Consider the following 14,667-nt stretch of genomic DNA (forward strand, 5'->3'; position numbering starts at 1 on the left):
CTGTTTTTTTTTTTTTTTTTTTTTTTTTTTTTGTGGCGGCCTCGAGGCGTATACAAATGAATGAAGTGTGTCCACATTGCCAAGGAGGGAAATTTCGGAAAATTGTAACTTTGGACAAAGGAAAATTTGGACGAAGAAAAATTGGGCAAAATTTTGAAAATTTTGCTGTGTGAATAATACGTTAATTTTATGATTGATAGGTAAGAGACTATGGTGAAGGAAAACAGAATTGGCTACTTTTTATTTTGAGTCTGCCAACATTTATAAAAAAAATGCTGGGTTAACAAGGTCCTTTTAACTGGCCACTTTTGAATGAAATGTTGTAGTTTTTCGCTCGATTTCTTACAGGATTATCCTACATTTGATTTTCTTTCACAGGAAATTCCCCCGGTGACTACAAAGATCTGAGGCCGAACAATCCGGATAGACAGTTGGGACGTGTGTAGCGGGATAAGCTTGAGACCATGGTCCCAAGCTCACACCGTCTGACAGACCTGGGTCTCAGATCCGCGGTCTGAGCATAAGTGACGTCTATCAGGTATTGAGAAATTGAGAATTAGACTAGATATTTTAGGTGGCTTAGCCTCTGTTACCACTTCTATCGAGTTAGTTAGACTCGATATTTTAGGTGACTTACCTTCTGTTACCATTTCTATCGAGTTAGTTAGTTTCGATTAAGTTAGACTCGATATTTTAGGTGACTTACCTTCTGTTACCATTTCTATCGAGTTAGTTAGTTTCGATTAAGTTAGGCTCGATATTTTAGGTGACTTACCTTCTGTTACCATTTCTATCGAGTACTTACGCTCCGTTCTGTCTTCCCCCACAGTACCACCACGATGGATCCTGGAGCCTTCAGACAAGGCGTTTGCCCAGGGCAGTGACGCTAAGGTAGAATGCAAGGCTGATGGATTTCCCAAGCCCCAAGTCACGTGGAAGAAGGCTGCTGGTGAGTACTCTTCCATCCAACCAAAGTCATCGAAGTTACGGCCGAAGTTCACAACTGCACGAAACGAATATTTCGTCACGATTTTTTTTTTTTTTTTTTTTTTTTTTTTTTTTTTGTGTACGGTTAGTTCTGGTGATCCTCCTTTTGAAATGTCCTGGTTCAAGGACAATGCGTCTCTGACAAGCACGAGTAACTTCCGACGCTCTCAACGTCTTGACGATACTACGTTGATGCTGACGTTCTCACATCTGTCCTTGGATGACGCTGGCAATTACTCCTGCCTTGTATCTAGTCCTGCTGGCAACACCTCCCACTCCTCCACTCTCCAAGTCAAGGGTACTTAGCCTCGTAGAAGGGCACTGGCCCTCCATGGGTGGTTGTGCCCAAGTATAAGGACGTTTAACTGTTGTTTCTGTGTCCTAGATGTCCTAATTCAGCTCTTTAGCACTGCTGCATGACTCTTTTCGTCGCCATTTTGTTTTTGTGTAGCGGGATAAGCTTGAGACCTAGGTCTCAAGTTCACACCGTCTGACAGACCTGGGTCTCAGATCGCGGTCTGAGCATAAGTGGCGTCCATCAGGTATTGAGAAATTGAGAATTAGGCTAGATATTTTAGGTGGCTTAGCCTCTGTTACCATTTCTATCGAGCTAGTTAGGCTCGATATTTTAGGTGACTTACCTTCTGTTACCATTTCTATCGAGTACTTACGCTCCGTTCTGTCTTCCCCCACAGTACCTTTTATCAGGGCTACTATCTGTCTGAAGCTGTCAATGGTATTGGGTCAGGACTAAGTGCTGTCATTACTATCAGCGTACAGGGTAAGACACAATACTACCCATTTAGATGCAGGCAACACCTCCCACTCCTCCACTCTCCAAGTCAAGGGTACTTAGCCCCGTAGCCGGGCACTGGCCCTCCATGGGTGGTTGTGCCCAAGTAGAAGAACGTTTAACTGTTGTTTCTGTGTCCTAGATGTCCTAATTCAGCTCTTTAGCACTGCTGCATGACTCTTTTCGTCGCCATTTTGTTTTTACTCCTTTCTTCGATCAAAACAGGTTGACCTTCTTATCACATTCACTATTCAACACTCTTCGTCAGCAGATTTACCATTCTCTTTACTACACATTTCGTGTGTCCAAGAGTAAAAGCTTCAGTTAAACTTTTCTTTTCCTAATCTTAATAGTCAGGTAATCTTATTTTTATTATGTTTTATTTTTTCTTTTGCTTTCAAATTTTCTCCTTTATCAATTTTCATCAAGTTCTTCTATTGGTTCAGCAGCTCATCCAATCATATTCGACCTGAACTCCTCACGTGTCCATTTCGTTATATCTAAATCTCAATTCTCCTCAACGGAGGTAATCCAACCATCCCCTTACGGTCAAATAAACCCCCAACCAAACTTCAAGTCCGGCTAATTCTCTCCTCGTCCTTTTTCATCAAGTTCTCTTATTGGTTCTGCAGCTCATCCAATCATATTCGACCTGAATTCCTCACGTGTCCATTTCGTTATCTCTAAATCTCAAATCTCCTCAACGGAGGTAATCCAACCATCCCCTTACGGTCAAATAAACCCCCAACCAAACTTCAAGTCCGGCTAATTCTCTCCTCGTCCTGTCAACAGATATTCCACTCTTGCTTCCTTTAACCATTTCCGCGCAAGATGTTTCCCAAGGGGACTATGTTCAGCTGACCTGCGTCGTGTCCAAGGGTGACCATCCGATATTTTTCTCGTGGTATCTGAACGGCAAGCGTATAGACGATAACACGCAGAGTGCTTCGGCCGTCAATGTGGGCCGCCAAACGAGCTTGCTCATGCTGCATAGTGTGACGTCACATAACGCTGGCAGCTATACGTGTGAAGCTGGCAATCCGGCAGGCAAAGTCGCTCAGTCGGCTAGTCTCAGTGTGACCGGTATTGAGTTGTCCAGGCCATGCTTTGTACATAACTGTTTGCCCTCGGAAACTATACGTGTGAAGCTGGCAACCCGGCAGGCAAAGTCGCTCAGTCGGCTAGTCTCAGTGTGACCGGTATTGAGTTGTCCAGGCCATGCTTTGTACATAACTGTCTGCCCTGTGCTCTCTGCCCCCTCTAGTCTGTTAGTTAGTGCACCGCTGCACAGTAAAACACTTTTTAGAGACCATTTTTAATTTTGTACAATTTTTTAGGTTTTTATCTTTTTCCCAAGAATTTTTGCCCTCTTTTTTTTACGTTTTTTTTTTCAAGGGACACCTTTGTCGTGGTCATATCGGACATTTAATTTGCTTTTATTCTATTTCAGTTTATTTTTTGCACTTTTTTAATGTGGAGATTTTTTTCAGCAAATGTCTTTCGTCCCTGACAGATGACAGATTTGTTTTTCCATGGTCCTCCATTCATCCGTACTAAAACCATAAAACTTTCAAACAGAATGCCGCTGCAGAATAAGTAGATGTAACTTTACCGTCATTTTTGAGAGACAAGTGTATTTTATCGTCAGCAAAAAAATAAAACAATATGAAAATTAATGATCATGTAATGTAAACAGATACTTTAATATTGCAGCTGAGAATATTTTTATCGTCAGCAAAAAAATAAAACAATATGAAAATTAATGATCATGTAATGTAAACAGATACTTTAATATTGCAGCTGAGAATATTGCTATGCAAAGAATGCACACTGAAATAAACGAAAACTCAAGGTATGTTTCACCAATTTTGAAACAGGAAAAAGCCCGAAACCGAATTTGATTCTTCGAGAACACTTGTGATTCTTTGGCGATTTTTATAATCAGATCAGCAGTATTACTTGACCTTACCTTTAGCTACCTTAGATTCTGAATCCCTGGATGGTCCCTGACTTCCTTCTGAATTTGTGAAGGTGTGCGTGGTGCTGATCCAACATTTTACTGCGGTCTTCAAAAATTTTGGGATGAGCTACGATTGAGTGTTTTGTTTTTTGTCGAAATTTTTGTCGTTTTTGGTTGACCGAGGAATATTTTTGTTTTCTGTGGCTTACCTTTAGCTACCTCAGATTCTGAATCTCTGGATGGTCCCTGACTTCCTTCTGAATTTGTGAAGGTGTGCGTTATGCTGATCCAACATTTTACTGCGGTCTTCAAAAATCTTGGGAGGAGCTACGATCGAGAAAGAATCGAGAAAGATTTTTATAATCAGATCAGCAGTTTTACTTGACCTTACCTTTAGCTACCTTAGATTCTGAATCTCTGGATGGGCCCTGACTTCCTTCTGAATTTGTGAAGGTGTGCGTTATGCTGATCCAACATTTTACTGCGGTCTTCAAAAATCTTGGGATGAGCTACGATTGAGTGTTTTGTTTTTTGTCGAAATTTTTGTCGTTTTTGGTTGACCGAGGAATATTTTTGTTTTCTGTGGCTTCCGAGGATTTTCATTTCCTCATCAGGCTTGATGCTGATCTAGCTTTTTGGTTTTCCTGCTGACTTCCTTTAGCTACCTTAGATTCTGAATCTCTGGATGGTTCCTGACTTCCTTCTGAATTTGTGAAGGTGTGCGTTATGCTGATCCAACATTTTACTGCGGTCTTCAAAAATCTTGGGAGGAGCTACGATTGAGTGTTTTGTTTTTTGTCGAAATTTTTGTCGTTTTTGGTTGACCGAGGAATATTTTTTGTTTTCTGTGGCTTCTGAGGATTTTCATTTCCTCATCAAGCTTGATGCTGATCTAGCTTTTTGGTTTTCCTGCTGACTTGAAAAGTTTGACTTAACGAGCGTGTTATATGTCACTGTTTTTCCCGCGCTTGTGACAATTTTATACCTCGTCTTTGTTGAATGTTTTGTGACATTTGGTCACGTGTTTGAGTCCCCAATTTTTTATCCCCTTTTCGGCTTGTGATTCTGTTCCGCTATACCGCTCTCTCCAGTTTTGTATGGAATCCTCGTACCTCTCTAACTTTGGTTGCGCGCTCTAACCTAACCATGGCATTTGCAAAAGCTTGGATTTGACGAAAAGCTTGAACTTTTCATAGGAAATTCGAATTGGTTTTGAAATTCGAAGATGCTCCTCTCCCCTCCTTCTTCCTCTTCTTCTCCTTATCTCCTTGTCTTTCTAGTTTTCTTTATTTTTCTTTTCTTACGTTTGGCTGCTGCATGTCTTTTGTTTTTCATTGCATGAAATCCACACCACTTTAATAAAATCGCTTTTTATTTTAATTTACTTACAAATTTGTTTTTTTCTCTTTTGTTTGATTTTCCAGTGCACGCATTGTTTTCTATCTTTCTCACACCTTGTCTTGTTCTTCTTTACTTTGTAAGTTTTTCCATCTTTTTTCAATAAAATCTTCACCACTTTTTAAAAGCACTTTGTTTGAATTTCATTTGTTAGTTCAGATATGATCCTCTTTCACATCGAGGGGGTTATATCATGGCTGATACCCTATTTTATAAGTTGAACAATATACGAGTACCTACCTACCTACATAGGTATGACTTAGATTAGGATTAGGTGAGATTAGAAAAAGATTACTAAAAATTAATGGTTTAAGAAACCAAGGAAGTAATATGACTTAGATTAGGATTAGGTGAGATTAGAAAAAGATTACTAAAAATTAATGGTTTAAGAAACCAAGGAAGTAATTATCGGTCTGGCTCCGTGGTCGAGTTAGTAGCTTTTGATCCGGAGGTGGCGGGTTCGAATCCCGTCGTAAACCAGAATTTTCTGACTTTTCCAGACCATCAGGAATTACCCTGAAGTTTATCTCACGTTCCGGGGTAGTGCTTCTAAACCTCATAGGGCTAGATAGAGGTAAATGAAATTAGAGAATAAGGGGGAATCTTATTATTCAAACTAAATTTTAGGCCAGCCTAGTTGGTAGTGCGTCTGCCTTGTAAACACTAGGCCGCGGGTTCGATTCCCGCCCGGGGCGGATTTTATCCTGATGGGATAACGTTCGTTCTCGGAACGGCTGGCTTTCGCCTATCCTGTCTTCCTTCTCTCTTCAATTTCGGGACGATAAGACCATAGCAGTTACAGTTCCCTCTGTCAAACCTCTTAAAAAAAGCTAAATTTTAGGCCAGCCACTCACACTCAGACTGTCTGGCATACCGCGATCGTCTGTCAGACAGTCGGGACGTGTGTAGCGGGATAAGCTGTAGCGGGACGGTGTAAGCTTGAGACCTAGGTCTCAAGCTCACACCGTCTGACAGACCTGGGTCTCAGATCCGCGGTCTGAGCATAAGTGGCGTCCATCAGGTATTGAGAAATTGAGAATTAGACCAGATATTTTAGGTGGCTTACCTTCTGTTACCATTTCTATGGAGTAAGTTAGGCTCGATATTTTAGGTGACTTACCTTCTGTTACCATTTCTATCGAGTACTTACGCTCCGTTCTGTCTTCCCCCACAGTACTTTCCGTCAATACTCCTATAAATCAGACCCATCTAAATTCCTGTCCAGCCCTGGAAGGCAGCAATGATATTGTAGACAAATATTGAGATGCGCGTAGGAAAAAGGCCTAATGGTCAAAATTCCAGACATTTGTAAACAACAACAACACCACCAACACCAACAACTTTCCGTCAATTGCCTGTATTGTATGCACTTTATAACCCTAATCCTACTGAAGAGGTATCCGGGTACCCTCGGCGATTTCGAACGTTTTTTAGAATAAGTTCTCCTTTCCTTAATATTTTCGTCTAAAATTTTCTGACATCTTCAATTAAGTGATTCTACGTCTTATAAAACATGTAATTTTTCTAATCATCAAATTTTCAAACGGCTGTACCAGGAAAAATATCCCGATTTGGCCACTAAGACTTCCAGTTTCTGTGTTCGCTCACCTTTCCTCAACAAACCTACTGGTCGAAAATTATAATAATAATAGTGCTTATTTATACTGCTCGCATAGGACTGTAAAGTCCCTTTAATCCATCAGTAGGCTACTACTATTATTGTGGTCAAATTCTCAAATTATATTGAGGATAAAATTCCATACCTCGGCTGGGATTGAACCACGCCCTCCTGTTTACCAGGCGAGCGCCTTGACCACTACACCACCGAGGCAGGTATAGAAGTATAACTATAGGTACATAGACTATTATTGTGGTCAAATTCTCAATTTATATTGAGGATAAAATTCCATACCTCGGCTGGGATTGAACCCACGCCCTCCTATTATTGTGGTCAAATTCTCAAATTATATTGAGGATAAAATTCCATACCTCGGCTGGGATTGAACCCACGCCCTCCTACCAGGCGAGCGCCTTGACCACTACACCACCGAGGTAGGAAAGTTGTGTACCTTATGAGGTAAAATTGACATCGCTAGCTCTCAGACTAAAACAATGTCTACTCAATTTCAGAACGTACACTCAATACTCCGTAGTAGTGCAGGCGCTGAACAAGCTAGGCCCGGGCCCAATGTCTGAGGAAGTCAAACAGTACACCGCTGAGGGAACCCCTGAGCAGCCCCCTCAGGATAACACCTGTACCACACTGACCTCTCAAACCATCCGGGTGTCATGGGTATCTCCGCCCCTGATTACGGCTAACGGTGTGATCAAAGGTTACAAGGTGGTGTATGGACCTAGCGACACATGGTATGGTAAGTAATACAACATGTTATAACACCTGTTGTACACAGTTCACTATATAAAATTCGTACAAACCATGGGCTAAAAACCACTTTCAGGGGACCCTAAAACGGATATTTGCACCCATTTCCCGATTTTGAAAATTTGGACGGTTTGCAATACTTGTTCCCGTATTTTTTTGGCCATGCCTTTTCTACAAGTTTGGCCATGCCCTTATAAATACATAAGTTCCCTAATGGCCAAGTCCCCGATATTTGAAAACAACAACTTCACTTTGTAAACAAGTTTCAATCTTCTTCTTCTTCTTCTTCTTCTTCTTTGCCTTATCCCACTCAAGTGGGGTCGGCATTTCGCGTCAGTCTCTTCCAGTCCGCTCTGTTATGCACCTCATTTCCGGACAGCCCCTTCTCACGCAGATCTTCATTTATACAATTTTCCCATTTCTTCTTTGGTCTACCTCTCCCTCGCTTGCCTTCCACTTCCAGTCTCGCAATTTTCTTTCCTACATAGTTCTCCTCTCGTCTCTGAACATGTCCGTACCACTGCAGCCTTCTTGAGTAATAACTCGGGTATCCTCCGCCCCCTGATTACGGCTAACGGTGTTATCAATAGGTTACAAGGTGGTGTATGGACCTAAGGCGACACATTGGTATGTAATAAACCACTAACATGTTATAACAACTGTTGTCACTGACATCCGAAGTATCTATGGGTATCTCCGATACCAATGACATACGGCTAGGTGATTGAACCAAAGGCTTACCAGGTGAGCGCCATGGACCACTACATCCAGCGAGGTAGGACAAGTCGTGTACGCTTATGTAGCATACAACATGTAACATCCGCTAGTTCACAGTTCACTATATAAAAACAATGTTACTCAATTTCAGAGACGTACACTCCAAAACTCACGTCAGGTGTCAGCGCTTGAACAATAGGATATGTTGACCCATCGTTCCCAATTCTGATTGGACGGTCCAATACAGTACACCGCTGAGGTAACCCCTGACAATGCTAGTTCAGGCATAATCAACCAGTACTACACTGACGATCTCAAACCTATCGGGTTCATGCGTATCACCGCCTCCTGCATTACGCTAACGGTATGATCCGACCTTTAAGACGGTTGATGACCGAGGGAACAAGGAAGTGCTATGGTACTTAGCGACCATGGATGGTAAGTAATACAGCATGATATAACACGTTGTTTACACGGTCCACGATATAAAATTCGTACAATCGAGAAAACCACTGTCAGAGAACCCAATTGATCCATCAGGATTTTACGGAAAATTGCACCCCGATGGACGGTTCGAAATTTGGAACGGTACCGCGGACCTAGCACTTACTAATAAATATACACACAAACAATCTACTAGCTAAATAGAGACGTTCGCGCTAATTCATTCTAATTCCATTTCAATTTCAGATGAGAACACAAAGGATACTGAAAATCACGCCCTCTAGCGAGACAATTCTACATGGCCTGAGAAGTTCACTAACTACAGCGATGCAGATTCAGCGATACTTTCTGGGGGGAGATGGAGTGAGAGTGCCCCTATTCATTGTCCAGCAGAACATAGATGGTATGTTCATCTATTGTTTTTTTAGTATAAACAGAGCATTTAAGAAAAATGTCGTAAGACCGAAACACTTAGTACATTGTCAGGTAGACCTGACAGGCGGACCTGTTCAGGCCCACTCGATATTGAGTGGCTGGTCAGTACACTCGTAGTATATCCTCCATCAGATGCGGGGGGAAAAGCGAAACTAACGCAGTACCTACATCTCATTTAGGTGCTTGCTTAACACGAGAACACACAAAAAGTAATTCTGTAACCCGTTTAAATATTTACCAAAGAACACCAACCCTCAGTGGTAGAGTAGTTAACCCGTTGGACTTTAGATCTGGAGGGTGTTGGTTCGAGTCCAAGTCAACAGTCATAAAATTATCTAGATGTAATAATCGGGGAACGAATATTTGTGACAAGCATTTAAGTATGCTTAACACAGTTAATAAAAATTCCCTTCCCCCCCCCCTCCCCCCCTCTTTATTAACGAAACAACGAATACAATTTTTGTCGATGGTGAGCTTCGAACCCAGACCTCTCTACTGGACTAACCCTGTCCATTCTATTTCAGTGCCGGAGGCACCCGCAGCTATCAAGGCACTGGTCATGTCAGGAGAGAGTATTCTAGTGAGCTGGAAACCGCCACTACAACCCAATGGTCAAGTTATTCAATATACTGTGTATGTGAAGGAGGAACCCCGTGATGATAGCTCCACTGCTGTCCCTGTAAGTTTATAAACATTGGAGACATCCTTAAAAAAAAAAAAAGTTCAAGTGCGAAACGAAAACGACCTTCGTGCCTAAGTGGGAAGACTCAATTTTTAAATTACATTGCCTACGTACAAGGACATTTTGTGTAGTTTAGAAAAAAAAAAATCGTGTCGTGTGTAGTGGGAACACTCTCATTTAAATTACATCGCCTACAGGACATTCGGATAAAACTCACAAGTGAGAACGGGACTTTACCTCTTCCATTTCTATTTCAGGAAATCAAGAGCCAGAAAATCTCCTCCCAACAAATGACCTATGAGGCATCCGGTCTGAAAAAGAAGCAGAACTACATCTTCTACGTGACGGCCTCTACTAACATTGGTGAAGGACAGCCTAGTAAGAACGTCACCCTGTCGCCTAGCAACCGCGTACCGGCCAGGATTGCGTCCTTTAACGATAACTTTACCGCGACGTACACGGAAGATATCAAGCTACCCTGTCTGACTGTGGGAGTCCCGGCTCCTGAGATTATATGGAAGGTAAGAACAACCTCGGTAGTGTAGTGATGAGGGAAACTCTGCATCTGGATATTCTGGAGGTTGGTGGTTCGAGTCCAAGTCACGTGATAAATTTTAGCATTCATGCTGAACACAATGCAAATTTATTTTATGGAAGGTAAGAGTTTATGAGCTAGCCTGTTTAGCCAGTTAGCTTGGAAGGTAGTACGCCTACCCTGTAAGCGCTAGGTCGCGGGTTCGATTTTCGCCGAGGGACGAACTTTATCCTCAACAGATAAGGTACATTCAGCCTCTCCTATGCTGCACTTCTGTCTTCTATTTCAAGACGATAAAACCTTAGTAGTTACAGTTCCTTCTTCAATAAAGTTTGTCTCGGATTGTTACGGTTATATTTAGTTGGATACGTCAGCTCCCATGGCGTAGTGGTCACTGCGCTCGCCTTGCACGCGGGAGACCCGGGTTCGATTCCCGGCGGGGTCAAGAAATTTGTATCATCCAAATGATTGATTCCGTGACTGGCTGTTGCGGGGCCCACTCAGCCTCGTGAGGAAAATGAGTAGCTATGACATATAAATGCGCATAGCGACCGGTGCCAGCATGGTAGGTAAACATTGGATTTTAGGATTATTGAGATATTGGGAAAATCCTACAATGCTGCAGTGAGCACCAAAGTTGTGACATAAACATAATAACACAAAGAAACAGCATTTACATTGTAATAATAAAGGAAGGACGGACTAAAAATTGCGATTTACCCAGAGGGCCATCGAGAGATGTATTTTGGGAATTACTAGGATCATGGGCGTATCCAGCATCGGGTTTGGGGGGGGGGGAGGCCGCGGTTAACGGGTGGGACGCCCCGGCAGTAGTTGTCTAGGGTTTCCAGGTAAAAGGAGTCAAGTTTGAGTCCAATCATGCAGAATGAGGCGCTTACGCGGAAGGATCTCTGTTATATCAAAAACAGTCCACTAGATCAAGATGCAGGGAATACTTTGCTCTGTACAGAATTCATTTGGAGTAGAGACGGTCACTCATTCAAACTCATTGTACATGGTAAGTTTATATTCATCAGTACATTTATTATAGTCACTTTTCACAACAGTCATTAGGTCAGATGCGAAAAGGATCCCAAAAATGCAAAATTCTGTATGTATGTGTCTGTTTGTGCAAGCTGATAGACCCTTTGATTGTCTTCTTTTCCCAGAAAACGGCACGAACCGATTTTGATGAATTTTTTGTGGTTGTTAAGGAGAGTACTCGGGTTAACATTAGGCTACCTTATAATTATCACATTCCAATCCTGATTCAAATGGCGGCGCTTCAAGGTTATGACTCTTATTGCCGCCCCTGTCCCCTACAAAGGGCGGTCACCCACTTTTTTTTTTTTTTTTTTTTTTTTTTTTAAGATGAGTGTTCCACCGCCGTTTTTCTTTCGTAGCGATGAAACAACTGCTACATTAGACGCATGTGGCCTGTGTCATAGCATGCCCATCCCGTAGTATGCCTCTCATAAAAAAAAGTTAAAACTAATATAATAACATTCTGTATTCTATTCTATTCACAGCACCTCCCTATCTACCTCAAGTTCAGTTGACTACAACCACTACCAACTCGATCACCATGAAGCTCAAGCCTCACCCGAACGACAAGGAACCTATCCACGGGTATACGGTGCGGTACAAGCCAGAGTTCGGGGACTGGGATACAGTTCAAGTCCCCGCCACGGCACAGAAATATACGCTGGAAAATCTCATGTGTGGTTCCCGCTATCAGATATCCGTCACCGCGTATAACGGGTGAGAAAATACTTCGACCTTGTCGGGAGTCGAACCCGATACCTCCGGTGTGCAAGCAACCCACTTAGCCGCGGAGGTCAGCTGGTTCGAATTGAAGAAATGATGGCCCGACCATAAGTTAAGCACGAACTTTTCTTTGTGTAATTATGTCACAAATCTCGTGCTCACTGCAGCATTGTAGGATTTTCCCAATATCTCAATAATCCTACCATCCAATGTTTACCTACCATGCTGGCACCGGTCGCTATGCGCATTTACATGTCATAGCTACTCATTTTCCTCACGAGTATCCAATGTTTACCTACCATGCTGGCACCGGTCGCTATGCGCATTATATTACATAGCTACTCATTTTCCTCACGAGGCAAAGTCCAATGTTTACCTACCATGCTGGCACCGGTCGCTGGCCCCGCAATAGCCAGTCACGGAATCAATAATTTGCATGATACAAATTTCTTGACCCCACCGGGAATCGAACCCGGGTCTCCCGCGTGCAAGGCGAGTGCAGTGACTACGTCACTACGCCATGTGAGCTGACAAAAAACTTTTTTTTTTATATTTGCTGAGTGTTCAAGAGCACCACTGACTCTCAACCTGCGGAGGCGGGGTTCGTATCCCGACCAGGGTGGAATTTTTTCTTTCTTGGATAGGCATGGATGTCTCTCTTCCTGCCCTCTCTCCTTCATTCTCGGAACGGCTGGCTTTCGCCTATCCTGTCTTCCTCAGTACTGATTTCGGGACCCTAAGACCTTAGCAGTTACAGTTCCTTCTATCAAACCCATACCTAGGTTCGAGCTTTTTCCGTCACACACGTTCTGACTGTCTGTCTGTTAGCTAGGTCTGTCATACGGTCTGACATACCTAGGTTCGAGCTTTTTCCGTCACACACGTTCTGACTGTCTGTCTGTTAGCTAGGTCTGTCATACGGTCTGACATACCTAGGTTCGAGCTTTTTCCGTCACTCACATTCAGACGGTCTGAGTGTGTGTGGTCTGCATCAGTCGAATCCACAATACCTAAAATATTCGCCTACCTATCTAACCCTTCATTTTCATCTTATCTCTTGTCTGACGTAGTGTTTAATAGAATAGAAAATTATATTGATGGTGTGATGTGTGGTAGTTACTAAAAATCTATATCTATTGATACCCTTGAAAAAAAAAAAAGAAAGTTCCCAATAGTTTACATTATTAATTTATTGATCACTGAATGTTAGTAGTTTAGATCATGTTAGGTCCGTAATTTTACATACAATTCTACTAATCATTTGCATGCTCAAGTACTTTTCTAGTTTGAATGTAGAATGTAGAAAGTGATAAATGTAAAAATGTGTAAATTAGGTACACAGTAAATGTATCTATCTACCTACAGTAGGTATAAATCATAACGATAGAGCTATTGTAATTTAACATTTTATATTTTACTGATTCGACAGCACATACCTTTAAAGGGATTACTTCATAGATTATATATCTAAAATTCTACATGGATAAATAACTCAAGGGGAATTCGTACTGATGAAACAGATGCTACATTGAACTTAGTATACCCCTCATCAAATGAGTAAAAAAAGACAATATTTCCCGTTTACGTGCTGGGTCAACACAAGACCACCTCAAAGTAACCCGTTTAATGTTTGCAATTGAAATAATGTCAGTGCAATTTTTTGTCAATGGAGGCATAGAACTTGACCTTTGGGACCAATTTTAATCATTCCAATCTCATTTAATGTAACAATTTTGTCTGAGTGGATGCTGTGTCGTTTGGCAACCCAGACTTTGGGCAGCTCATCATTAAAGTTTATTGATTCTTTCTCTATGAACACACATATGAACTTATCGGGTCACCTGTTGTATTCTCCCCAGGCATGGAGGACGAGATCTGCCCCTACGCTACGTTCCATCTGTTAGGCTTTAGAGAGGAGATGGATGAGTTGGGACCCAAATCGGATGATTTGGGATTCTCGGACTCATCTGGTATTCTTCCGAGTGCCACATCTTCAATAGACGTTGGCGATTGTTCTGGCCCCTTTCTCTATGCGATTTAATATTTTATTCGTTGTTAAATTGGTCAATTTCTTGATCCTATCCATCCATCCATTTCAGTACCTAATATAAAGAAAATAATAATACATAAAAAAAAGTTCAGTTAGTTAAACTACCTAACTAGAAAAAAAGTTAGTTAAACCTCCGTGTTCTTTCAGATCGAAAGGGCTGTCAGCACTTGTAATCTAGATTACAAAAACAAACAATGCGGCAATCAAAAGCTTTCGTTAGCTCGGAGGAGATACAAAATAAAGTGTGGGGATGATATTGATGGTTCAATTTGTATCTAATTGGCACAAGCTGGGGGGTCTGTTTAGATATTCATAAGTCGTGTATTATTTGCGAGGCAAGGACTCGGATCAGAAAGGTAACCATATGTGCCATCTCGCCCCTATTATATTAATTGTTTTGTTTTCTCCCCTTTCTTCCTTCTCTTTACTTTCTCCTTTCTTTCTTGCCGTTTTTTTCATTATTTTTCTTCCCTTCTTCCCTGTTTTTTTCTTTGCCCGTCCTTTCTTTTTCCTCTA

At 41.8% G+C, this 14,667-nt stretch overlaps 1 protein-coding gene across 1 annotated transcript in view; it reads left to right on the top strand.

Moving 5' to 3' along the window:
- LOC103516489 (hemicentin-2-like) overlaps positions 1 to 14,119 on the top strand; it is a gene marked incomplete at its 3' end in the record, with an annotated part of 64,855 nt that extends 50,736 nt beyond the window's left edge. Inside the window, 14 exon segments of the mRNA XM_026828870.1 lie at positions 830 to 1,005; positions 1,114 to 1,292; positions 1,683 to 1,768; positions 2,612 to 2,960; positions 7,269 to 7,510; positions 8,929 to 8,948; positions 8,950 to 9,085; positions 9,642 to 9,796; positions 10,057 to 10,320; positions 11,186 to 11,288; positions 11,291 to 11,352; positions 11,504 to 11,624; positions 11,864 to 12,095; positions 13,923 to 14,119. Of these exon segments, the coding sequence (XP_026684671.1) occupies positions 830 to 1,005; positions 1,114 to 1,292; positions 1,683 to 1,768; positions 2,612 to 2,960; positions 7,269 to 7,510; positions 8,929 to 8,948; positions 8,950 to 9,085; positions 9,642 to 9,796; positions 10,057 to 10,320; positions 11,186 to 11,288; positions 11,291 to 11,352; positions 11,504 to 11,624; positions 11,864 to 12,095; positions 13,923 to 14,119 (2,322 nt within the window).
- Positions 14,120 to 14,667: the final 548 nt, after the last annotated feature.

Source organism: Diaphorina citri, unplaced genomic scaffold (genome assembly GCF_000475195.1).
Source record: "Diaphorina citri unplaced genomic scaffold, Diaci psyllid genome assembly version 1.1 scaffold1579, whole genome shotgun sequence".
Taxonomy (NCBI): Eukaryota; Metazoa; Arthropoda; class Insecta; order Hemiptera; family Psyllidae; genus Diaphorina; species Diaphorina citri.